We start from the raw sequence: 27720 nt of genomic DNA on the forward strand, positions 1-27720 counted from the left end.
TAGAGAGATATGGTAATGTAAAAAAAAATATTTTTACTCAAAGTTTACATTTATTTTTACACTATTTAGACATAAAAAAAAACTATACATGTGGTATTGTTGTAATTAGAGATTAGCGAATTTCATATTTAGAAATTCGTTTGCAGCTCGTTTTGTGGCATTTAGTGAATTGCGTTATGGATTCCGTTACCACGGACCATAACGCAATTCCATGATGGAATGCATAACGGAATGCCTTTAGAGGCATTCCATTATTCATTCTGTCATAATAGAAGTCTATGGGCTGCATAATGGATCCTCTCCTGCACAACGGAAATGGGACAGATCCGTTATGCAGGCCATAGACTTCTATTATAACGGAATGCCTCTAAAGGCATTCCGTTATGGAATTGCATTATGGTCCATGGTAACGGAATCCATAACACAATTCACTAAATACCACAAAACGAACCGCAAAGAAATTTCAAAATACCGTATGAAATTCGCTCATCTTTAGTTGTAATTGTACTGACCCAGAGAATAAAAGGCTTGGGTCAGTTTTTCCGCAAACGGAACACCATGGGAACAAACCTGTAAAACGGAGAGGAATTGCGTTTTTTTCCCCCAATTCCTCCCCATTTGGAATTTTTTTTCCTGCTTCCCACTACATGGTATGCCATATTAAATGACATAAAAAATTAAAACTTATCCCACAAAAAATAAGCCCTCATACAGCTATGTATACGGAAAAATAAAAAAGTTACGTCTCAAGGAAGTTAGGGAAGAAAAATGAAAACGCAAAAACGAAAAAGCCTCTGGTATCCTAGGGGCTTAATTGTGTTGAGAATATGTGTTTGTTGATGCACCAACTGCATCCTAACTGCCCTGTATAGCAGCACCCTTAGGCCTCTTTCACAAGGGCGAGATTTCTGCGCGGGTGCAATGCATGAGGTGAATGCATTGCACCCACACTGAATCCGGACCCATTCATTTCTATGGAGCTGTGCACATGAGCGGTGATTTTCACGCATCACTTGTGCTTTGCATGAAAATCGCAGCATGCTCTACTTTGTGCGTTTTTCACGCAACGCAGGTCCCATAGAAGTTAATGGGGCTGCGTGAAAATCGCAAGCATCTGCAAGCAAGCGATTTTCACGCATGGTTTCTAGGAGATGATCGGGATGGGGACTCGAGCATTATATTATTTTCCCTTATAACATGGTTATAAGGGAAAATAATAGCATTCTCAATACAGAATGCTTACTAAAATAGGGCTGGAGGGGTTAAAAATAAAAATAAAAAATGTAACTCACCTTAATCGACTTGTTCGCGCTGCCCGGCTTCTCTTCTTTATTCTTCTTTGCTGTGCAGGAGGAAAATGACCTGTGGTGACGTCACTGCGCTCATCACATGGTCCGTCACATGATCCATCACCATGGATCATGTGATGGACCATGTGATGATCACAGTGATGTCTTCAAAGGTCCTTTACGCAGGTCCTGAAGAAAGAAGAGAAGTGGGCTGCGCGAACAAGTGGATTAAGATGAGTTAAAAAAAAAAAATTAACCCTTCCTGCCCTATTTTACTATGCATTCTGTATTAAGAATGCTATTATTTTCCCTTATAACCATGTTATAAGGGAAAATAATTACATCTACACAACCTTGAACCCAAACCTGAACTTCAGTGAAGAAGTTTAGGTCTAGGTACCACATTCCGTTTTTTATCACGCATGTGCAAAACACATTGCACCCGCGCGATAAAAACTGAACAACGGAACGCAATCGCAGTCAAAACTGACTGCAATTGCGTACCTACTCGCGCAGGTTTGCCGCAATGCACCCGGGACGCATCCTGAGGCCAAAACGTGACGCCCGTGTGAAAGAGGCCAAATCTTATGTATATTTGCATATCTTTTCCATGCAGAAATTGATATGACGTGTGAATTTTGAAATCCGCAGCATTTCAATTGTTTGGGCAGATTACAACCTTTGCAATGCAAAGGTTGAGATTGGGACAAATCCACATCAAAATCTGCAAGTAAGGCCTCATTCACACATTCGTCCTGCTGAGTGCACGGCGTCATTGGTTGCTATGACGCTGTGCGCTTCGTGCCGCCACTGCTGTACAGTAATACACTCGTATAGATCATGAGTGTATTACTGTACAGCAGCAGCGGCACAAAGCGCATGGCGTCATAGCAACCAATAACGGCGTGCGTTCAGCAGGATGGGTTTTCATGGACCGCGGTCCGTGAAAATCCACGTATGTGTGAATGAGGCCTAACACATGAGGGTTTTGGTGCGGAAATGCAAAGAATTCCACACAAAATGTGTGTGAAAATTCTGTTTTGAGACCCGCTCCTGGTGCAGGTAGACTTAAAGGGGTTGTCCGAGTTCAGAGCTGAATCCGGACATACCCATATTTTCACCTCATGCTCCGATGTGCTCCCTTGCCCTGCACTAGATCGCGCAGGGCAAGGGATCTTTTGTTTACAATAACACACTGCCGGGCGGAAACGAAACATTTGTTGATCAGGTAATAGGATCCTTGGTGCGGCCACCTAAATCACCTTTTGCTGGCAGCAGATTGTGCCATCTAACCAGCCTCTGCTGCCGCCAAACAATGATTCTGTATGGGGACGAGCGACGGCATTCGTCACCGCTCCTTCACATACTGTGGAGGAGATCACTTCATGTAAGTACAGCGCTTCACCTCCACTGACGAGCAGCTGATTGTCGGGAAGGAATGCTTCTTTCCCAACAACTGTCTGCTCCGACGGGACATGTAAAGGGGACTTGGCACTGCTCTGCTGGATCTAATTGGCTGCTGTGTATAAAAACAAGCTCAGCAAGAAGTCAATGGGGGTCATTTAGTAAGACCGCCATTTTTTTGACAGTCTCATTTACGCAGGCATTGCTGCCGGAAGATGCACTTAAGTACAGTGCTCAACTATTGCTGGCGCTCCCATAGAAATGAATGGAGCAGTGGTGCACATTTCCGACCAGCCACTCCATGGATTTCAGGGGGGCTCAACAGGGTATGGGGCCCCTGTTCTCGTGATTGGTGGGGGTCCCAGCAGTAGGACCCCCACCGATCTGATAGTTAAACAGTGAACTGACCCATATGGCCTGGTTCTCAGCTCTAACCTCCCTAGGAATGGAAAGTGCATTGGTATCATAAACACAGAGAGGCTCAGTAACAGTATCACACCCAATAGGATTAGATACACAATCACACATAAGCTTAGATACAGTGGTCCAACAGGCAGTATCACACACGATCATATATAATCTTATGTTCAGCAGGCTGTATTAGGCAAGGACTCTTGTCGTGGCCAGGATCACTGAATACCAGTGATCCCATAGAAATGAATGGCATCACCGCAGCAGTCGCAAGAAATCCAACACGGTCGCATGACCAGTGTCACAGTGTAGCCCTTGCCTTAGGGATCCAGCACAAGACCATGTGCCGGCCCCATGCCGCGGACCACAATGCACAGGCACTGACCGCATAGCCACCGTCTGCAGAGGCAGACCCATTTACAGTCTGCACGGCAAAAAAGTAGTGCATGCGTGCACTACTTTTCTGGGGTGCGGGGGCACAGACAGAAAACCCACAGAAGTACTCAGTAGTGCTTCGGTGCCTCTGTCCCGCACCATATCATTGGGATTGCGGACCCATTCAAGTAAATGGGTCTGCATCCATCATACGGTGGGCACACGTCCGGGCCACAATACAGGCACGGCCATGTGCACAAGCCCTTAGGCCGAGTTCACACGAACGTGTGTGACCTGTGCCCCTGCTGCGGCCCGCAATGCACGATTGCCGGCCGTGGCTCAGCCGCATTGGATCGCGGACCTATTCACTTTAATGGGCCCGCGATCCGCCCGTTCCACAAAAAGATAGGACCTGTTCTATCTTTTTGCGGAACAGAAGTACGAGACGCAACCCCACGGAAGCACTCCATAGTGCTTCCGAGGGGTCCCGTTCCGTGCGGCCATTCCGCAATTCCGGATTTGTGAACCCATTGAAGTGAATGGGTCTGCATCCATGATGCGGAATGCACACGGAATTTGCGGGGCCACAATACGGTCACGGATCACACACGTTCGTGTGAACTAGGCCTTACACATGGTCAGCTTAGATATGTGGTTCAGCAGGCAATATTACACATGATAAGCTTAGGGTCCTTTCACACTTGCGTTTGAGGAATCCGTCAGGCAGTTCCGTTGCCGGATGCGGATCTGTTTGACAAATGCATTGACATCCCGGATCTGTCTCTACGGTGTCATCCGCCAAAAAACTGATTTAGTATTTATTATCATCACATTTTTAAAGGTCTGCGCATTGGCAGACCGGATCAATAGATGCAGCAATTTTAATGGCGGATTCGGCACTAATACATTTCAATAGAAATGAATGCCGGATCCGGCATTCCGGAATTTTGGCCGGAGAAAATACAGCAGCTTGCTGCAGTATTTTCTCCGGCCAAATTCCGCAAAAGGACTGAACTGAAGACATCCTGATGCGTACTGAACGGATTGCTCTCCATTCAGAATGCATTAGGATAAAACTGAAGCGTTTTTGTTTTTTTCCAGTATTGAGCCCCTAGGACGGAACTCAATGCCGGAAAACTTTGACGCAAGTGTGAAAGTACCCTTAGGGTACTTTCACACTTGGGAGAGGATTCTGGCAGGCAGTTCCGTCGCCGGAACTGCCTGCCGGTTCTGTCAATCCGGAGCGTATTTGTGAAACAGATCAATCTTTTTGCCATTTTAGGACAGATAAAATACTGCAGCATGCTGCGGTTTTATCTCTGTCCAAAAAGACTGAACACTTGCCGACATTTATTTACATTGAAGTGTATTAGAACATTAAAGTATAAGGCTACTTTTACACTTGCGGCAGAGTGATCCGGAAAGCAGTTCCGTCGCCGGCAAAACGTATGCCAACTGATGGCATTTGTAAGACTGATCAGGATCCTGATCAGTCTTAAAAATGCCTGATCAGTCAGAAAAATGCATTGAAATGCCGGATCCGTCTTTCCGGTTTGATCCGGCAAAACGGATCCGGCATTGACGCAAGTGTTCAGTTTTTTTGGCCGGAGATAAAAACTTAGCATGCTGCGGTTTTATCTCTGTCCTGATCAGTCAAAAAGACTAAACTGAAGACATCCTGATGCATCATGAAGGGATTGCTCTCCATTCAGAATGCATGGGGATAAAACTGATCAGTTATTTTCCGGTATAGAGCCCCTAGGACGGAACTCTATACCGGAAAAGAAAACAGCTAGTGTGAAAATACCCTAAGGGGAGGGGAGGTACATAGAATGACAACAGAAGGAGAATGACCAGGAACTAGGCCTCATGGCTACGGAAAGGAAAAGGTCACCACCTATGAAACCCTAAACCTAGCCCTGACTCCTGTCAGTATGAATAGACCCTGAAGGTGGGAATATTCATACACCGGACTGAACTCTATGCCAGAGAAGAAAAACGCTAGTGTGAAAGTGTTCTGGAAAAATTGACTCGGCAGACCTTTAAAAATGCATTTGTCAGATGGAACCGCATATGGATCCATCTGACAAATGCCATCAGTTTGCGTCCTTATTGCTGGATTCGGCAGGCAGCTACGACGACGGAACTGCCTACCGGATCCATCAAAACATATGCAAACTGATGCCATTTGTCACACGGCTCAGGATCCTGATCCGTATGACAAATGCATTGAAATGCCGGATCCGTCTCTCTGGTGTCATCTGGAAAAACGGATCCGGCATTAATTTTTTTCACGTTTTTTGTGGTCTAAGCATGCGCAGACCGCAATGCCGGATCCGTTTTGCCAGATCAGGGCCAGATCCGGCACTAATGCATTTCAATAGAAAAAAATGCCGAATTTTGGACGGAGATAAAACCGCAGCATGCTGCAGTATTATCTCCGTCCTGAAAAGTCAAAACGACTGAACTGAAAACATCCTGAACGGATTGCTCTCCATTCAGAACGCATTAGGATAAAACTGATCAGTTTTTTTTCCGTTATTGAGCTCCTGTGACGGAACTCAATAGCAGAAAAGAACGCTAGTGTGAAAGTACTTGACCTTCTCATCATGGCCGATCTTTGCAGACAGGTTTAGCTTGGCAGGAAGTAGCCGCTCAGCCTGATGGTCTAACAACCACCTAGAACATGACGTCACTTTCTGCTGCTGCTGTTGAGATGCCAGTCACGGCGTCTATGGGCGGGGCGTAGTGGAATGGGTGGAGGTTGTAGTGTATGGTGTCCTGTCTAGGACATTTCCTTTCGCTAGTGTACGCGCACGTCACAACCCGATCCGCTCTCCGCCCTGGACCGGAGTGAGGAGAGCGGGGACAGCGGAGAGAGGTGAGATGATAACGGGGCTGAGCCCGGCCCTGAGAATGGAATAAGTAGTTAGCAGGGAATCGTGCAGTGTGAAGGCGGTTTGTCCCCGGTACAAGGCGGCGGGGGGAATCAGTAGTCTTTCTTTGCAGCCGGCTAATGAATGATCGGGGATGGAGAGGCCAGGGCGGAGTTGGGATTGGTCCCTTAGTGCCTGCGGGATATTATGGTGGACTCAGCGCTAACCATTTCCTGGGGATACAGGGATACTCCCAGGATCCAGAGTGTTTCTTTGGTATATCCTGGGCAGTGCCATGCTCGGGTGGTCCCGAACATTGACAGCCTCTGGGGTAGGTCATGCTGGGCACTGAGTGCTTCGGGTAGGTAATCCTGGTCACCTAGTTGCTTGGGTGGGCGATCCTGGTCACCTAGTTGCTTGGGTGGGCGATCCTGGTCACCTAGTTGCTTGGGTGGGCGATCCTGGTCACCTAGTTGCTTGGGTGGGCGATCCTGGTCACCTAGTTGCTTGGGTGGGCGATCCTGGTCACCTAGTTACTTTTGGAGGGTGATCCTGGTCACCGAGGCGCTTTGGAGGGTGATCCTGGTCACCGAGGCGCTTTGGAGGGCGATCCTGGTCACCTAGTTGCTTTGGAGGGCGATCCTGGGCACTGAGGCGCTTTGGAGGGCGATCCTGGTAACCTAGGCGCTTTGGCGGTCGATCCTGGGCACTGAGGTGCTTTGGCGGGCGCAAGGCGCCTATGGGGGGCCATCTTGTGCACCAAAGCGCTTGAGAAGGCGATCCTGGGCATTGAGACCCTTGAGCGGGCGATCCTGGACATTGAGACTCTGCACTGTCAGGTTACAGGGTGTCTGTATTTTGGGAACAGTATTACCAGAATGTAAAGGGTAATGCTGGCTTCAATATTTTGGACACAGCCATGCTCAAGGGTGGGTGAATCTGAATACTAATGGAGGGGGCGGTATTAGTCACTGTTAGCTCCTAGGGTATAGAGAATATGGGCACTGTGGTATATTAGTTACATTGTTGCACTGGTCAGATTTTGGGCACTGCCATTCTCTCCACTGGGTGATCATTAAAACTGCTAGGCTTGGGAACTGTGAACACTTTCTTCCTGTGTTCTGGGTGTTTGTGCCACCCTCTAGGGTGGGTTTTTGTTAGTGCCACCAAATTCCAGGGTGTGTGATCATGCGCAGTGCCAGGCTCCATGTGTGGGCATAGCCATCCTTTGGATTGTGTGAAAGAGGGTATGGTCAAAGACAAGGGATGGTATATGTTGACTTTGCCAGCTCACCATATGTGGCACTGTGGGTTTGTTATGCAGTGTACTCTGCCCGGCTCTGGATAATGCTAGGTTTGCCATCACTGTGCACTGTCAGGCTGTGGCACAGTTAATTCTGGCACTAATCTTACCATGCCCATTAGTCTTCTTCATCTACTGTGTCTGAACTGGGTTGGACTCTGTCGTTAAGCATGCCAGTGCTAGCATATGTCTTCATGTATCATGTCCATGTTTCATTTATTACATGGTGCAGTGAATGACCTGCATGTACTGGCATTGTTAACCCATGGTGTTCTCTGGCGGGTATCTTTGAACTGGGTGTGGTCCTTGGCTGCCAGTCTGTCCTGGTTGGGTAGATTTTAATCTGTAAGTTCCTTTAACCAAGTGGCATCTGTCATTTTAGTAATGTAGATGGGATAATGTACTTGTGTATCTTGGGCAGTGCCAGCTCAAGGGTAGATTAAAGTGTTCATTGCAAAGCTTGAGGGTGGGTTATCCTGGGCATTACCGGTGGATTGAGTATTTTACATCCCGTCTTTCTATGGCCCAGTATGGGTATACATGGGCAGATGCCTCACCCCCAGTGCCATGCTCCATGTCATCATTGCTCTATTTGATATCAGAGAATTGCACTCTGAGATCTGCCCATTTGAATTGGCACCCTTTGTTGTAGTAATGTCTCATCCGCCCGCTGCGTTGTCACGCATGGGGTGCATTTCTGATGGTGCCATTTCTCCGCAGCCTGACCTTTACTTAATGTCACTATGTTCTGCCGTGGGACGGTAAACTGTGTTTAACCCATTCATTTCTACTGATGGATATTTGGCTCGCGTCTCCCGGCAGGTCACCAGTTGCCCACTGTTAGAGACCTTTGGACCACGTAGTGCCCCAGAACCTGATTTTATTAATCATAGGGGCAACCAGTTTCTCTGTTCTGGGTGACCAGTATGGCAGCCATTCCCGGTTTCCAGGAATTGCCCCTTCCCCAGAATTATAAATCTGCCATTTGACCCTTATTAGTCATATTTTCCATTCAGCAGTCTGGGAAAGCTGGGTACCACATCCTGTGGGTGCTGCAATGTCGACATACAGATGATCACCCAACTTTCTCACAGCGAGATCACTAACATATGATCAGTTTTTACCATCCGTTTCCGGGCTACTCAACCCCCCCCCCAACACAACAACCCCCATGTAATGGCTGTTGGCCATATTACCCAGCTTTCCTAGAAGTAGATATGGTATTTATACATCTGAAGCCGGTAAAGAGTGACACCATCCTGCCCGCTGAATGCCCAACCCCAAATGTTGCTAACCAAGAAGCTAGTATCATGCTCCCTCCTGTGGCAGAGGTTAGAAGATCTGAGAGACTGGCTTTCACCTCTTTCAGTGTTGTGGTTGGTAATGACCACACCCCTTGTGTCAGGTGTAGCTTGTGGTCATTACTGCTCCTCTGTTTAGTCTGGACTCACACTTCACAGTTCACACCATGCGGTTGATATTATCTGCCTGGAGTTGGAAGAGCTGGTGTGTGGTCTTCATCTGAGTTCCTGCTCATCCATTTTCTATTGAAGATAAGTGTACATCTCTTGGTATTTTGTTGCTCCTATTTGCTCGTTGTTTACTAGGCCTTAGGGAGACGCTGGTTCGTTCATCTGGGAAGGAACCAATAGTCTCCGACTCGGTCACTAATACTAGGGCTTTTCAGGGTTACTAGGGCCTAGGTTTTCGGTGTATGAATATTCCCACCTTCAGGGTCTATTCATACTGACAGGAGTCAGGGCTAGGTTTAGGGTTTCATAGGTGGTGACCTTTTCCTTTCCGTAGCCATGAGGCCTAGTTCCTGGTCATTCTCCTTCTGTTGTCATTCTATGTACCTCCCCTCCCCTTAGGCTACTTTCACATTAGCATTTTCCTTTTCCGGCATAGAGTTCCGTCCTAGGGGCTCTATACCGGAAAAGAACTGATCAGGCATTTCCTAATGCATTCTGAATGGAGAGCAATCCGTTCAGGATGTCTTCAGTTCAGCCTTTTTGACTAATCAGGACAGAGATAAAACCGCAGCATGCTACAGTTTTATCTCCGGCCCAAAAAACGGAACACTTACCCGAACGCCGGATCCAGCATTTTCTTCCATAGGAATGTATTAGTTCCGGATCCGGCATTCAAAATACCGGAATGCTGGATCCGTCCTTATGCGTAGACCGTGAAAATAAATAAATGTCGGATCCGTTTTTCCGGATTATACCGGAAAGACGGATCCGGCATGCCAATGCATTTTTAAGACTGATCAGGATCCTGATCAGTCTTACAAATGCCATCAGTTGGCATACGTTTTGATGGATCCGGCAGGCAGTAACGGCTACGGAACTGCTTGCCGGATCACTCTGCCGCAAGTGTGAAAGTACCCTTACATTGTGACAGCTAGCTGGCATTGAATTGTGATGATTTGCATCAGCCCCATTGTCTCATGGGGCAGACAATTGGGTCGAAATGAAGAATCATTGGTGCTGGTTCTGGTTGTCAGTCATTGATTTTACACAGTTCAAGATCAGCATCACATAGGCACTGCTCATCTTTTGACACTGTTCAAGTACCAACGCCCTGGTCATGAATCAGGAGGATCAGGATGAGCAGTGAATGAATTTGCTGGAGGATACAGAAAAGGGATGATAGCAGATTACAAGCTGCAACACTGCTGCATCTGCGGGGCCTACAGGAAGGTGACTTGGAACCTCTTCAGATGTCGGCGCTGTCCACTTTGAAGGCCGCTTTTTGCAGAGTTTTTCCGTATTTGGCAGCTCAGATCTGAACTTGTTCTCTGCTGTAAGATCTCGCTGAATGCCAAAATCTGTGAGTTTTATAACCTCGGGTATCAGGAGGATCATGGGATCTCTGGGCAGCCTCTCTACCCAACAGTAAATACATGGCAACGCCCACGTTCTGCAACAACACCGTGTAGGAAAGCGCCATTCTCTCAGGTGGGTGTTGTTACCACGGCTTTCAGTGACCCTTCAGCATTTATAATCAGTGTTCCAAGTATATTAATAAACAATCTATTACTGTATGGAAACCATCAGCAAGCAGGGTGACTGCAGCCAACAGATCTTTTCTGTTTTTATTCTTATTTCGGCTTCTGTGAAGAACAGGGGATGCTGTGGCTGGCGCTACTGTGGTGGGGCGCTGTGGCTGGCGCTACTGTGGTGGGGCGCTGTGGCTGGCGCTAGTGTGGGGGAGTTTGCTGCCACTGGTATGGTGGGGTGTCCTGTGACTGCCACTGGCATTTTCAGCACTGTGGCTCCCTCAGGGTGTAGAGGGTTCTGTCATTGGCAATCTGGCTGGCATTATATTACAGGCACTTTGGATGGCACTGTTATATGTTTGCTTAGCTTGCACTGGTCTTGATTTAGGATACAATAACACTGCGATGCCCCTGCGATCCCGGATGCGACAGCTGTCACATGACCAGTGTAGCCATACCCTTAAGGGAATTAGGTTTATGGGTACTTTTGTGAGGGTGTGACCTGTTTTTAGAAGGCGGAACATTGCACCGCTCCCATTATCTTTTTGAAGTATTTTCTTAAGTGGCTAAGTATGTATTATACACTTGAAGAACCAAAGACCCCTAAAAAACTCTGCTTCATCCACCTGAAAAAAGCTGTAAAGTCATGGCCACTAGGGATCTCACTTCCACCTAACTTGCTGTCCACTGCCTGTTGTCAGACAAGATCCCTCCCTTTTAACAGAGACTCAGAAGAAGGCTGAGAGAAAGTGGGGGCGTGTCAGAGCTAGCTAAGCTCCTGAGCCTGATAGAACTGTTTCTACAAAGCTTCTGAACATCACTGGAGCCTCCTGTGTGTCTGTAAGTGTGCGATTTCCCCCTGTGAGCTCCGGAGCTGAAAACAAACGTAGTGGGAAGTAAGGGAAGGGATGTCACAGCAGTACAGTGCTGGCGGAAGGGAGACGCCCCCTGCTTCTGAGTGACATGCATCTAGCTGTGGAGCTGAAACAGGGAATAATAGGGCTGAAAAAAACATCAGGGAAACCCAAACATAACTCTTAATACACAGTTATGATTGTACAAAAAAGCACTGCCATTATGCAAACTTTTTGGGAAACTCAAGTATGCTTTAAAGGGACAGTACACCTGCAAGCTATCTTCATTATACATACTGCATTTCAGCTGCAGTAATGAGTATAGTGTGACGATAGGTAGCACGTATTGTTTCTTTGCGCTTGTCTGACTAATCGCTTGATATCTGCCAGGAGGAGCAGTAGGAGTACTTCTTGCTGTGAGCTGTAGGTCAGCAGAACGTGGGGTGTACGCTGTGCCCCCTGCTTGTGCCGCCTCCCTGGCACGATTCATCTAGGACATACTGTGAGATGACGCATTGTATGAGAGCTGGGCCCACACAGTGCGAGCAGTGGCCAAATCCAACGCTACCCAAGCCTGTTAACCCTTTGTGCTTTTAGCCATATTCGAGCTAGACTGTAACTGATGCTGGGTCATGGCAGCCTGTACACGCTGAGTTTTTTGGCACTGATTTTGGAGCATTGCTGCCTCAAAATCAGGCTTCAAAAACACCTCAAAACAGCCTTCTATTCATTTCAGTGGGTAGCGGCACTTGGAAAACAGAATCAACACTGAATCTCCCATTGAAATGAATGGGAAGCTATAGAAACAGCTCCATGTAAGTCCATGCGGTTTTTAGAGTTTTTTTCTTCCGCATTTTTTTTTATCTCTTCCGCATTTTTTTTTTAGCACAGATTTGCGCCAAAAACCTCAAGCTGAAAATGCAGCTAGCTAAGGGTGCATTCACCTAAGGGTGAAATTACCTAAGGGTGCATTCACATGACCGTAAGTGTTGTGCGTTCCGCATTTTGTGGACCGCACATGGCCGGCGCTATATAGAGAATGCCTATTCTTGTCCGCAACTGCGGACAAGAATAGGACATGCTCCATATTTTTTGCGGGGCCGCGGAATGGAACAAACGATGCAGACAGCACACGGTTGAAATGAAATGAATGGGTCCTCATCCGTTCCGCAAAATTGCGGAACGGATGTGGATCCATTTATACGGTCGTGTGAATGCATCCTAAAAAGCACACCAAAACATGTAAAAAATTGCTAAAAAATGTGTGGATTCTGCGCTGATATTTTCTGTCTGTTTTCAAAAATCAGCATGTGAACATGCAACAACAAGGGTTAGACCTTAAAGGCACACATTATATCATGTGGGTGTGTCAGTCATGACTGCAGCGCTGATGTTGTATTCAGTGAACTAGAATGACCAGGATGAACTATAGGTTCCTCTGAGCTTTAGTTATGCTGCTGTATGTGGAAGGAGGACTAATATACAAATTGTGGCTTGGCCCACCCCTTTACTATGCCAGTCTTCAGTGTAGCACTCGCATTCTAATCATGAACAAGTCATCCCAGGATGAACATAGATGGAGGGGGATTGCAGTGGCACTTGGAATGCATGGAAAAATAGATAAGTTTGGGTTATTGCCAAGAGTTTGTCCCTCTCGTGTCAGTGTTTACTGTAGTCCTGAATTCTTTTATGAACCAGAAAGCTCTAGTCTAGATGAACAGAAATGTAACTTAGAGGAGTGGTGCAGAACGTGGAATTGTGAGAGGTCAAGTGGCCATTCCTGTGATATATGAGGGGGAAGGGGACTTTTATTTAAGCCTCGGTTTTATTTAATCTGATGATAAAACACAGAAAAGATATTTTTATTTTTTTATTTTGCTTTTTTTCCCTTGATGAGATTTATCCTTTCCATAACTCTGGAATCTGATTTCAAGTGATTGTGTTTGGAGCGTCCGCCAGTCATCTGTGATTGCAGGACATGATGGACACTGCCAATGATAGAAAGATATACATAAGGTTCAGTTCACACCTCCTAAGCAGGGATGGTCAAAATGGAAGTTTAAGAAGATTTTATTCTATTTGCCTTTTTGTTCATGAATAGAATGCTAGAACTATAGTGAAGACTGACACAGAGTAGTAGGAGAGAGACAGTTCTCACAAGTGCTGTAAGGCCCCTTTCACACGAGAAAGTTTTCCACGCGGGCGCAATGCCTGATGCAAACGCATTGCGCCCACACTGAATCCCGACCCATTCATTTCAATGGGTCTGTGTACATGAGCGTTGTTTTTAACGCATCACTTGTGCGTTGCGTGAAAATCGCAGCATGTTCTATATTTAGCATGTTCTATAAACTGAAGGTTTACAAACAACATCTCTTAGCAACCATCTGTGAAAAACGCATCGCACCCGCACTTGCTTCCAGATGCAATTTGTTTTTCGCGCAGCCCCATTCACTTCTATCAGGCCCGGGCTGCGTGAAAAATGCATCGCATCCGGAAGCGGATGCAATGCTTTTTTCACGGATGGTTGCTAAGAGATGTTGTTTGTAAACCTTCAGATTTTTATCACGCGCGTAAAAAAACGCATCAATGCGCATTGCACCCTCGCGGAAAAAACTGAACACAATCGCAGACTAAACTGACTGATGGTGCGAGTTTTCCGGAACGCATCCGGACCTAATCCGTATCGTTAGTGTGCAAGAGGCCAAAGTAATGTCTGCAGTTGCTGATCCGGTGTTCTCCTGAGGGCCCGGTTCTCTGGCAGGTCGTCTCCTCCACCCCACTGGTCATTTGTCGGTTTTATTAGCGTCACCTTTTGTTGTGACTGTGGGGAGGGCTCCGCTGTACCAGTAAACGCTGCTGTTTTATGTGCATCTGTCACTTTAAATAGCTTGTTACAGCCACTATAAATGAGGATGCCTTTAAAGGGGCGCTACACCCTTTTTAGGGTTTCCTGCACTTTGGTTGCTGCCTTCACTTGAATGGGGTCTGCGGATCCGCATCCGACAGTCCGCACCGCAGAAAACCTTTTTGCGGTGCAGAGGCACGGACAGAAAAGTGCTTCCGATCCGTGCCTCTGTTCCACACTGCACCTCCCGGATTGCGGACCCATTCAAGTGAATGGCAATGGCCGTGTGCATGAGCCCTAAAGCATGGAGGCTTTCATGGAGTTTTCCATGGCCACATACGCAGCCAAAGCCTCAAGAAATCTGCATGTAACACTTTTTTCCTTGCGAGTTTTGCTGTGAAATGGCATCAGAATCTGCGGCAGAAATTGTGCTGTAGAAAATCCGCCCTGCAAGGATGCAAGATGTATATGTGATCTGAAATGTAACCATGACGGACGACCACAGTAAGAATCCTCCATTCTTTACACTGCAGGATATGCTCACAGAGCTGGGGAAACTGTTATACTAGGCCCTCTTATGTGCCAGAAATGCCCCCATAACCTGTATCGCTTGCACGACAGACGTTCTTCCCTGCTGTAAAAATTGCGCAACTTTGGCCATTGAGCTTCCATGTTGTGTGAATAAAATAGGGGGTGTGGGGAGGCAGAGCATCTGGAATTGTAGAAATCCCAGCTAGAATTGCTTTGAAGCGCACACCTAGAGGCATCCTGCGAGTCTCTAATTCCCATATGTGTCATTACTCAGCTTTCCTAGGACCCTGCCAGACAAATCTGCTAATACACTCCTGCCCTATTCAAGTACATAACAAGTATGGTCTGAAGTGATGGCGGCCATCTTGGTTGTCTACCATCTTTCCCATAGATAAGTATATCTATGTATTAGTTAATGCCCCATTAGGGCATATGACCATGAGAGCTGGAGACAAAGGGCGTTACTTCGTCTTCGACGTATCTGGCATGTCTGTGCGTCTAGTAAAGGCGTTCTGTACGTCTATACGGTGCCTTGAAAAGCTGGGTAAAGACCTTCTGATTACCCAGCTCCACGAGACTCCTGAAGGGCCCATTAATACATAGTAGTTTGGGTTGTATGGCAGATTTTACCATTCAGGGGTCTGGGAAAGAAGTGTGGGAGCTTTATTCTTGGCCATATTAGGCCCCTTTCACACGAGCGTGACTGATTAGGTCCGGATGCGTTTGGATCTGCACAGACGGATCCGTTCAGATAATACAGCCGCATGTATCCATTTTGAACGGATTTGTTTGTATTATCTGTAACACAGCCATCCGTCTTGAACACCATTGAAAGTCAATGGGGGACGGATCCATTTTCTATTGTGCCAGATTGTGTCAGTGAAAACGGATCCGTCCCCATTGACTTACATTGTGTGTCAGGACTTGCAGCGTTTTGCTGTCCGCCTCCAAAGCAGATTGGAGACTGAACGGAGGCAAACTGATGCATTCTGAGCGGATCCTTTTCCATTCAGAACGCATTAGGGCAAAACTGATCCGTTTTGGACCGCTTGTGAGAGCCCTGAACGGATCTCACAAACTGAAAGCCAAAACGCCAGTGTGAAAGTAGCCTTAGTCAGTTTTGTCTGCGATTGTTTTCGGTTGTTCAGTTTTTTCCGCACAGGTGCTATGCATTTTGACGCGCGTGATAAAAACTGAAGGTTTACAAACAACATCTAACAATTATCAGTGAAAAACGCATTGCTGCCGCACTTGCTTCCGGATGCAATGCGTTTTTCACTGAAGCACCATTCACTTCTATGGGGCCAGGGCTGCATGAAAAACGCAGAATATAGAACATGCTGCATTTTTCACGCAACGCAGAACTCATGTGTGAAAAAAAAAAGCCGCTCATGTACACAGACCCATAGAAATGAATGGGTCAGGATTCAGTGCAGGTGCTATGCACCTTCGCGGAAAACTCGCTTGTGTGAAAGGGGCCTTAGGCGCCCTTCACACTGGCGTCGCGGGTGAGGGCCGGATGTGTTCAGGGTGCATTGCGGGAAACCCGCGCAAGTAGGAACGCAATTTCACTCTGTTTTGATTGCGATTGCGTTCCGTTGTTCAGTTTTTTTTCCACGCGAGTGCAATGTGTTTTGCACGCGTGTGATAAAAAAACTGAATGTGGTACCCAGACCCGAACCCAGACTTCTTCACTGAAGTTTGGGTTAGTTGTTCTGTAGATTTTAAGTTTTTCCCTTCTAACATGGTTTAATACAGAATGCAAAGTCAAATGAGGGTAAAAAAATTATAAAAACATTGCTCACCTCATCCACTTGATCACGCAGCCGGGATCCTCTTCTTTGTTCTTCTTGAAGGACCTGCAAAAGGACCTTCGCTGACGTCATCGCGCTCACCACGTGGTCCTTCTATCTTCATTCAGCAGTACCTGCGCTGACGTCATGACATCAACGAAGGTCCTTTTGCAGGTCCTTCAAGACGAACAAAGAGGATCCCGGCTGCGTGATCAAGTGGAGGAGGTGAGCAATGTTTATATTATTTTTTTACCCTCAATTGACATTTGACTTTGCATTCTGTATTAAAGAATGCTATTATTTTCCCTTATAACCATGTTAGGAGGGAAAATAATACAGGGAATTTACTTTAATGGGGTCTGGGGTTGCTCATCACTGTTTAGTAACATCATCTCCTAGCAACCATGCGTGAAAATCGCGCTTGCGGATGTGATGCAATTTTTATGCAGCCCCATTCATTTCTATGGATAAAAACGCAGAATATAGAACATGCTGCGATTTTTCACGCAACGCACAAGTGATGCGGGAAAAATATCGCTCATGTACACAGCCACATTCAAATGAATGGGTCAGGATTCAGTGCGGGTGCAATGCGTTCACCTCACGCATTGCACCTGCGCGGAATACTCGCCCGTGTGAAAGGGGCCTTAGGCTACTTTCACACTAGCGTTTTGTCTTTCCGTTTGTGAGATCCGTCATGGGCTCTCAGAAGCGGTCCAAAACAGATCAGTTTTCCTCCGATCAGTCTCCATTCTGCTCTGGAGGCGGACACCAAAACACTGCCTGCAGCGTTTTGTGTCCGCCTGACGAAGCAGAGCCAAACACACAATGTAAGTCAATGGGGACGGATCTGTTTTCTCTGACACAATAGAAAACGGATCCGACCGCCATTGACTTTAAATAGTGTTCATGACTGATCCGTAATGGCATACAAGACATAATGCAACCCGATCCGTTCATGACAGATGCATGTGGTTGTATTATTGTAACGGAAGTGTTTTTGCAGGTCCATGATGGATCTGCAAAAAACGCTAATGTGAAAGTTGTCACCCTGCTTTCACTCCTACACACAACCGTATCCGTTTTGCGGCCCACAAAATACGGCTGTGGTCCGTCCTTCTCCACAAAATTTTGCAGGACCCGCTGTAAAAAAGCCTTTTCTTGTCTTGATCATTGGTGGAGCGGCTGCACGGATGGATGACCTCCGTGTGCTGTCCGCAATTTTTGCGAGCCAATAGAAATGAATTGGTCTGGACGCCATCCGTAAAAAATGCATATTGGATGTGGACCCAAACAATGGTCGTGTAATTTCTAACATAAGGGATTATTTGTGGGTTTCGGCACCATACATAGAGGTATACGTTGGCGCAGTGTATGAGGTAATAATAATGTACTATAATTCATGTATAGTGTAATACGCCCTCTGACACGACCTGACGCATTTCCTCACCACTATGCCTCTGCCGAGCACGATGCAGCCTCCACATACCCGGCAATGAGGCCGACGAGCGGAGGCTAGGCTCTTTTTAATGGAATCTCTGTCTCCTCTGCCCTGAAATATGTCATGAAGCCTCTGGCTTAGATTTCCCGCTGGCTCTGAATTCCCATGACACAGGGGTTTTAAAATAGAATTTAACACCTTCAGCGCCGAAGTTACATAACAAGTCGGCCTTGTAGCCAAAGATGAATGGATCCTGTGAAACTTCCCACATGACAGCGGTGTGATCTCCAGGTTGCTGGTTGCGTCTTAAAGAGACACTGCGTCTTTTTATTTTTACAGCCGTCATCAGCCTGCTCTTTGCCTCCTTGTGTCACCCTCTTTTTCATTACTGTGGTAGTCACCCAGCCACCCTTGTTAGGCCGCCATTCACATCACTCATTATTATGTAGTTTGGCCATTCGGGACTGAGCAACAACCTCTGAGGGGGCAATAATGGTGCCAGTCTTGGTTGTCACCCAATTGTACAGAAATGAATAAGGAAGAGTTCACATCACCGTTATTTTTCAGTTTTTCTGACCTGTTAGAAGGACAGAAAAAAACTTTAAAAAAAACGAGATCCTGACAAAAAAAAATGATCCTGTACGTCAGTTTTTATGGATTGGGTTTACTTGGGCACTTTAAAAAAAAAAACAGGTGATAGAAATCCCCTTTTCTGATAAAATGGAGACTCCCTTAAGACAGCAGCAAACATTCCTGATTCGTTTGCTGCTTTGTGACGGTGTCATATATAAGGCACACACATCCTGTAATAACTGTGACAAGAAACTCTTGAGATGTCACAGCCCCGCCACTTTTTAAGATGACAATATATGACCAATAACCTTGCCCACGCCCTGAATCTCTCCTATCAGGCCATCACAACCACTTATTGGCCTAGTTGTCACATCTAGGCTGCCTGTGGAGGAAAGTATGTCTATTCTTGCTTTTATGCAGTCCATACACAGTCCGTCCAGCAGGTGGTGACAGAGAGTCAGGGTCCTGAGAATATGAAACCTGTGGTCGCTCTTGTCTTGAGTGTTGAATGGTGCTGCCCTTTAATCCAGTGCCTTCACAGTGCCCAGACCCCTTTGTGATGTCATTTCCCAGTCTGGTGTGTCTGAGAATTTCCTGGTGTCTGTGTCCTCGCTTTCAGTTTTTATACTGCAGACTGGTTATTTTTAAATGTCTCGTCTTACAGATCGGAGGAATTTATCTTTAAATAATGAACGGGGAGTTGTCCAGCACTGGTTATATGAGGGGTTGGAATATTTTAGAGGTGACTGCTTTGTTTATTAGTCTCTGGTCACATACTGTATAGAAAGAATCTATATAAGCAGAGAAGTCACTGTGGACATGCATTAGATTACTTTATCCTGTACTATTCCTGAATTACATCCTATATTATACTCCAGAGCTGCACTCACTATTCTGCTGGAGGAATCACTGTGTACATGCATTACTCATCCTGAATTACATCCTGTATTATACTCCAGAGCTGCACTCACTATTCTGCTGGTGGAGTCACTGTGTACATACATTACATTACTTATCCTGTACTGATCCTGAGTTACATCTTGTATTGTACTCAAGAGCTGCACAATTTATTGTGGGTAGAAAAACCAGCTCACTAGTTCGTGAATGTTAGCGACCTACGGACCATTGATCCCACTTTGACCATATGTGGAGGACCTGAGCAAGAAGAATATTGAATCCAGCTCTTGCAGATAAAAAATAAAGTACAAAGTTGAAAGCCCAGATAAATAACTCCCAGCGTGTTTCTTCATGGATTAAGGATTATATAAGGATTGTGACAGAATATCAGCTATCTCCTGTCCACAGGATATAGGGTATAAGTATCCGCTCAGTGGGGCTCCCACCAGTGAAGAGCGTGGTGGTCCCCTGCACCAGTATGAATGTAGCGGCTGGTAGAACATGCGCATGTCCTCTCTATTGTACTCCTGTGGTTGAATGTCCACTGGTGGAACCCCATCAAGGCCTCATGCCATCTAACCTGTGGCCAGGAGATGCTTTGATCTTGATACTCCAGGAGCCAAATTCACTTTTCTTCTTACTTCCTATTTTGCAGCTTCCAAGCTAAAATCTCCCAGAATTCCTTGCTTGTTCAGTATCTGTGCTCATATCTTGTTCTGGTGATTTGCAATCTGGAAAGTGATATACAGTATTTTAATGTGGTTAAAAACTTTTGACATTGTAGGATAAGCTGTGAAGGAGGTGTTTGACTTGCTGACTGTTTCCAGCAACCAGCAGAATAGTGAGTGCGGCTCTTTCGTGTATAATATGGACCAGCTTCTTGTACTAGTTGTTCTCAGCAAAGGGAGGATGTACAAAATCCACTGACAACCCCATGTCTGTGGTGACAACCCATGTATAGAAACATTCTTGTTGGTATTCGAAGACTGTAAACCGATTAACTGAATATTTCTTACAGCTGAGGGGTTGCTACAGTTGTTTCCAGATTTTTCTGGTTTTCCTCCAGTTTATTATACATTGACATGTTTTGAGTTGTTCTTGCACTCTCATTATGCTCTCATTCTGGCAGTGGATGGTAGGTGTGGTAATATGGCAAGCTGTACCCAGCACTGGTTTATACTGGTGGAGGGGACATTCTGGAAATATTTTATACTGAAGGATGTGGCGGTAGAATTGCTGGTTCCCAGAAAAGGTCAATTATTGGTGTTACTTGATGGGCATGAGCTGAGCCTTGTGTTGTATGACCTTCCAGGTATTGTGGAACTACAAGTCGCAGCATGCTATACAGACTAACAGGGAATTGTGGGCCTTTCACTTGCTGAACAGAGAGAGTTACTGGGTGGCGGTAGCGTTCTATCTGTAGCCATGGATAGCACATCCACATGCCATGCATTGATCTGTTGCTTCTCAGCATAGTTTATAAACCTGTCAATGTGGCACTTAATATACGCTTTGATCAAAATGCATAGGGCTACTCGCCACATTAAGCTGGCCTCTTTCAAGTAGTTCCCTGCTTTAATTTGGCGCAGCGCCACATTGTGATCACCACAACACAGCACCGGTAAGTGGTGAGACCAAGCAGCCCAACAACACCGCTGCTATCGGGCTAAGCCCCCACAACACTGGACCCCACCAACCCACAAGTACAGCACCACCTCAGCAACTAGTCACATGTAGTAGTGCCTGCAGGTGCTGTGTTACTGTGGTCGCTCGAAAGAGGCCACCTTGATATGGTGAGTGGGTCTATGTATTTTGATCAAAACTTAAATTAATTGCCTAATGGATATGTTGATACTTTATGCTGAGAAGTAATAGATCAATGCATGGCATGTGGATGTGCCATCCAGTGTTCTGCAGGACATCTATCATAGCAGCTGCGTTCTATAGAAAGGTGGCTGTTATGGCGGCTGTGTTATATAGGATGCTGGCTGTGTTCTATAGGATGGTGGCTATCACGGCGGCTGTGTTTTATAGGATGGCGGTTATCGTGGCAACTGTGTTCTTATAGGATGGCGGCTATCGTGGTGGCTGTATTCTATAGGGTGGCGGCTGTGTTCTATAAAATGGCGGCTATCATGGCGGCTGTGTTCTGTAGGATAGCAGGTATTGGTGCGGCTATGTTCTATAGGATGGCGGCTATCGTGGTGGCTGTGTTGTCTAGGATGGTGGCAGCATACTAAAGGATGGCGACTGTTCTATAGGATAGCGGTTCTCATAGCAGTGCACTCTTAAGGCTCCTTTCACACTAGCGTTCGTCGGTCCGCTCGTGAGCTCCGTTTGAAGGAGCTCACGAGCGGACCCGAACGCCTCCGTCCAGCCCTGATGCAGTCTGAATGGAGTGGATCCGCTCAGACTGCATCAGTCTGGCGGCGTTCAGCCTCCGCTCCGCTCGCCTCCGCACGGCCAGGCGGACAGCTGAACGCTGCTTGAAGCGTTCAGCTGTCCGCCTGGCCGTGCGGAGGCGAGCGGATCCGTTCAGACTTACAATGTAAGTCAATGGGAACGGATCCGCTTGAGGATGACACCATATGGCTCAATCTTCAAGCGGATCCGTCCCCCATTGACTTTACATTGAAAGTCTGAACGGATCCGCTCAGGCATCTTGCGCACTTAGAAATTTTTCTAAGTTATTAATGCAGACGGATCCGTACTGAACGGAGCCTCCGTCTGCATTAATATGATCGGATCCGTTCAGAACAGATCCGATCAAGCGCAAGTGTGAAAGTAGCCTAAGACAGTTGCGCTGTGTAAGGCAGTACCTGTCATAATGGCTGACTGTAGGTTTAAAGGGAACCTGTCACCTGGATTTGGGGTATAGAGCTGAGGACATGGGTTGCTAGATGGCCGCTAGCACATCCGCAATACCCAGTCCCCATAGCTCTGTGTGCTTTTATTGTGTAAAACAAACGATTTAATACATATGCAAATTAACCTGTTCAGTTTTTACAAAGGAAAATAAAGGAAAAGGACCTCAGTTAGGAAAGAAGACGAATGAATCTTTTGACGCATGTGTCTTTACAGAGGAAGAGGTTCTAAGTCAGCTGTCTAAAATTAATACAAATAAGTCACAGGGGCCTGATTGGATACACCCAAAGCTATTAAAAGAGCTCAGCGGTGAACTAGCAAAACCATTAACAGATTTATTTAACCAATCGCTGGTAACAGGAGTCGCCCCATAAGATTGGAAATTAGCAAATGTTGTGCCCGTTCACAAGAAAGGTAGTAGGGAGGAATCGGGCAACTATAGGCCAGTAAGCCTGACATCAACAGTGGGGAAATTAATGGAAACCATACTTCAGGAGAGGATTGTGGAACATGGGTTTACTTCAGGGAGATCATGATAAAACTAATCTTATTGATTTTTTTTGATTGGGAGACTAAAATAATAGATGGAGGAGGTGCAGTAGACATCGCTTATCTAGACTTTAATAAGGCTTTTGATACTGTCCCACATAGAAGGCTTATCAATAACTTGCAGTTTTTGGGCTTGGACTCCCATATTGTTGAATGGATTGGGCAGTGGCTGAGGGACAGAGAACAGAGGGTTGTAGTCAATGGAGTATATTCAGACCAAGGTCTTGTTACCAGTGGGGTACCTCAGGGATCTGTTCTGGGACCCATATTGTTTAATATCTTTATCAGCAAATTTGCAGAAGGCCTCAATGGTAAGGTGTGTCTTTTTGCTGATGACACAAAGATTTGTAACAGGGTTGATGTTCCTGGAGGGATGCGCCAAATGGAAAAGGACTTAGGAAAACTAGAGGAATGGTCAAAAATCTGGCAACTAAAATTTTATGTTGATAACAGATAATGCACCTGGGGCATACAAACCCAAGAGCAGAATATAAAATCAGTGATACAGTCCTAACCTCAGTATCTAAGGAAAGGGATTTAGGGGTCATTATTTCAGAAGACTTAAAGGTAGGCAGACAATGTCATAGAGCAGCAGGAAATGCTAGCAGAATGCTTGGGTGTACAGGGAGAGGCATTACCAGTAGACAGAGGGAGGTGCTCATGCCGCTGTACAGAGCATTAGTGAGACCTCATTTGGAGTATTGTGCTCAGTACTGGAGACCATATCTCCAGAAGAGATATCTCCAGAAGAGCTACTAAACTGGTCCATGGATTGCAGGATAAAACTTACCAGGAAAGATTAAAGGACCTTAACATGTATAGCTTGGAAGAAAGACGAGACAGAGGGGATATGATGGAAACTTTTAAATACATAAAGGGAATCAACAAGGTAAAAGAGGAGAGAATATTTAAAAGAAGGAAAAACTGCTACAAGAGGACATAGTTTGGAATTAGAGGGGCAAAGGTTTAAAAGTAATATCAGGAAGTATTACTTTACTGAGAGAGTAGTGGATGCATGGAATAGCCTTCCTGCAGAAGTGGTAGCTGCAAATACAGTGGAGGAGTTTAAGCATGCATGGGATAGGCCTAAGGCCATCCTTCATATAAGATAGGGCCAGGGGCTATCCATAGTATTCAGTATATTGGGCAGACTAGATGGGCCAAATAGTTCTTATCTGCCGACACATTCTATGTTTCTATGTAACCTGAGATGAGTCCTGTCCCTGACTCATCTCACATACAGGACTCCTCTCAGGTTAATTTCCATATGTATCAAATCGTTTTTTTTACACAATAAAAGCACACAGAGCTATGGGGACTGAGTATTGCGGATGTGCTAGCAGCCATCTAGCAACCCATGTCCTCAGCTCTATACACAAAATCCCGGTGACAGGTTCCCTTTATGGTGGCTGTTTTCTGTAGGATGGCATCTCTCTTGACAGCTGCGCTGTATAGGGTGGCGGCTGTGTTCTAAAAAATGGGCGCTATCGTGGTGGCTGTGTTCTAAAGGGTAGCAGGGACTCTCATGATGGCTGATTTGATAGAACAGTGGACCTTACGGTGGCTGTGTTCTATAGAAAGGAGGCTCTCACGGTGGCTGCTATCATGGCAGCTGCGGTCTGTATGATGTCGACTCTCGTGATGGCTGTGTTCTAGGGGATGGCGGTTGTCGTGACTGCTGCATTTTGCTGGTGGCTGTCATGATATCATTCTGTATCGTTTTCCATCCTGCCATTTTTCTTTCTTTTGAATAATTATTTATATTTTTAATATTTATTATTTAATAAAGATGGTTATATTTTTTGTATATTTGGAGTCCCATAGCCTTTTTTGGTATGTGTAGACGTGTTTTTCTTTCTATGGGTTTTTGATGCTCTCTTATTGGATGGTGAGGTTTTTGTAGGTTATTCACTGTCCTGTATAGGCTGGTGACTGTCATGATGGCTGACTCCATAGAATGGTGGCTCTTACTGTTGGAGCATTGATCCACTGGGTGACACTAAAATATCGCAGCCGATGACCGTCTCTATCTTTCTACGTGTACATGAATTAATGCTGCACGGTGGATGCTCATCAGGCGTTGCTATAGCAACTGCAGCATCTTTAAAATGTTTCCTTGGAATTGATAGAGGCTCGCTTGACAGAGAGCGGGTCTAGCGGCACTGCCATCTGACACCCTGCACACGCCATTACCCCGCTGATCATGGTCATAGAACTATCCCAGAAAACACCCGACCCCTCTGAGCTCAACAATCCTGTGCATGGCCGCACTTCCCGGTGTGGTTTGTCCCCGTTCATCCTGAGCGTTCTGGTTCATATGTTGAAAAAAAAAAAAAAATGTAGGAAGACTGGTGCTTAGGTGCTTAGGCCAACCACTGGACTTTATTACAAGCATCCACGTGTAGTTGTAACCTAAATTCACCCGAAATACAGAAGTTGTCAAGATTCTCAGAATTCTGTCCCTGACCTTTATCTGTTTCTGGGAAAGCTGGGTGACAACCAGATTAGCCCGCTATTGTAACTGCTTTCTCGGGGGCCTTAATGGTGAGGTATTCTTAATAGTGAGGTATGCAGCTGAAAGATGCATCACTGGCCAGTTTTACTGCTCAGGAGTCTGGGAAAGCTGGGTGAGACGCCATGTTTAGCGGGAAAGGTTGAATAGAATTTTTCACATTGTTACAGTTGAAGATGTTCATGGAGACATCTGTTTTTTGTTTTTCCTACAAGATCGCTGACCGCAGGTGTCTGGTGCTCAAAAGGCCGATTACGTCCTACAGCCAGTGTCCACCCAGCAGTGGTCAGGACCAGGAGTGGAGATGACATCTGGAGGGTGGACTGTCCAGAGCATTAGCAAAGTCTGCTTTAGTTGGGAATAGCAGAAAATCGGCAAAAGATCAGCACATTCTTCTCCTGACATAGGCCTCATGCACACGACCGTTTTTTTTCAAGGTCGCAAAAACGGGGTCCGTAGGTCCGTGATCCGTGACCGTTTTATCGTCCGTGGGTCTTCCTGTATTTTGCGGATGCGACGGAACGGACATACGGAGATGCTGACAGCACACAGAGTGCTGTCCGCATCTTTTGCACCCCCATTGAAGTGAATTGGTCTGCATCCGACCCACAAAAAATACGATGTGGATACGGACAAAAAATATGTTCATGTGCATGAGCCCTTATACTGATGACCTGTCCTCAGGATAAGTCATCAGTATCTGATCATGGGGGTCCAACACCCGGCCAGCCAGATGTTTGAAGAGGCTTCAGCGTTACGATGATTGCGACAGTGCCTTCCAATACCGTTCATCATTCACATGAAATACTCTGTGCTGCTGGGAATCCCTCTCCTTCTCTACGTCACTCCTAGTGTTTGATCTACCACAAAATCGGCCCACTCCTCTCCTAAAATACTCTGTGCTGCAGGGTCCCCTGCTCCTTGCACTATGTAACTGTGAGCGACCTGCCACTGGTTTTCATTCTCCTTCCCACTTCATGCCTCTATCACATGAGGCTCTGTCCTCGCATCACCACATGAGTGGACACTCCTCTAAAATACTCTGTGCTGCTGCAGACCCTTACCTTCTTTATATGTCCCTTTAATTTTGTTTCCCATGAATGACTTATTGTAATTCGCGTCTCCTTCACATTAATCCTTCAGCCATTTTCTGTCTCTGCCCCCGGTCGGATTCTCTGCTTTGTCAGTTTTCGTTAGGGAGATTTTGGCTTTTGGGGGACTCTTTCGCCTGTGTATTCGATGAGCTCGGAGCTACAGGGGCAAGCCGCAGCTGCCGGGGGACATCTTGCAGCAAAGAGTTAGGATCTGACTGGATCTAATGTTATAAATCTCAGCAGCATGGGCAGCATGATTATAGGTCCATTCACTGCAGCCTCGCAGAACTCTGTTCATCCTGAGCTTTCTGGTTCATGAATAGAACATGAGAACTGACACTCAGGCAGAGCAGTAGAGAAAAAGGAAAATATAATTGGGTAAAATATTTTTGCCACTTATGGTCTTTGGAAAGCCTTGCCCTGGTGTAATAACTGCTGTCAGTGGTTGTCACCCTGTATAGGTGGCTCATTTTGTTTTTGTTTTTTAATCCACAGGTTGACACATTGGTGCATCTTTCAAAAATGGGAAAGTTATCACTGTCCACGAACTACTGATAAGCTTACACCGACTGGACGCAACCTTTTAGAAATTTGCAAAAGTGACCGTCTTGCCTTCAGCCACGTGTTTCTCCGACGACAAGCTACTGCCAAGCCGCAGCCATGTACGGAAGCCAACGATCTGTTGGGAAGGTGGAGACCAGCAGCCAAAGCCCCGGACGTTCTCCGCGACTCCCACGCTCGCCACGTCTAGGTCATCGGCGCACTAACAGCACCGGTGGCAGCTCGGGAGGAATCCCTGGTGGTGGCAGTGGCAAGACTTTGTCCATGGAGAATATTCAGTCCCTTAATGCAGCCTATGCCACAGCCAGCCCAATGTATCTTAGCGACCATGAAAACGTAGGTGGAGATACCCCAAAGAGCACCATGACTCTGGGCCGGTCAGGGGGTCGGCTGCCTTATGGAGTGAGGATGACCGCCATGGGAAGTAGTCCCAACATTGCGACCAGTGGTGTGGCCAGTGACACTATTGCCTTTGGGGATCACCACCTTCCTGCAGTTAGTATGGCCTCCACTGTGCCCCATTCTCTGCGCCAAGCCAGGGAC

The 27720-nt window shown here is 46.3% G+C and overlaps 1 protein-coding gene across 1 annotated transcript in view; it reads left to right on the forward strand.

The window, feature by feature from the left end:
* Positions 1-6250: 6250 nt before the first annotated feature.
* ERC1 (ELKS/RAB6-interacting/CAST family member 1) overlaps positions 6251-27720 on the forward strand; it is a 132146-nt gene continuing 110676 nt past the window's right edge. The window contains exons 1-2 of the mRNA XM_044277489.1: positions 6251-6360; positions 27112-27717. Of these exons, the coding sequence (XP_044133424.1) occupies positions 27277-27717 (441 nt within the window). The 5' untranslated portion in view covers positions 6251-6360; positions 27112-27276. The remainder of the gene's footprint in view (positions 6361-27111; positions 27718-27720) is intronic.

This window comes from Bufo gargarizans, chromosome 2 (assembly GCF_014858855.1).
Source record: "Bufo gargarizans isolate SCDJY-AF-19 chromosome 2, ASM1485885v1, whole genome shotgun sequence".
In the NCBI taxonomy this organism is placed as follows: Eukaryota; Metazoa; Chordata; class Amphibia; order Anura; family Bufonidae; genus Bufo; species Bufo gargarizans.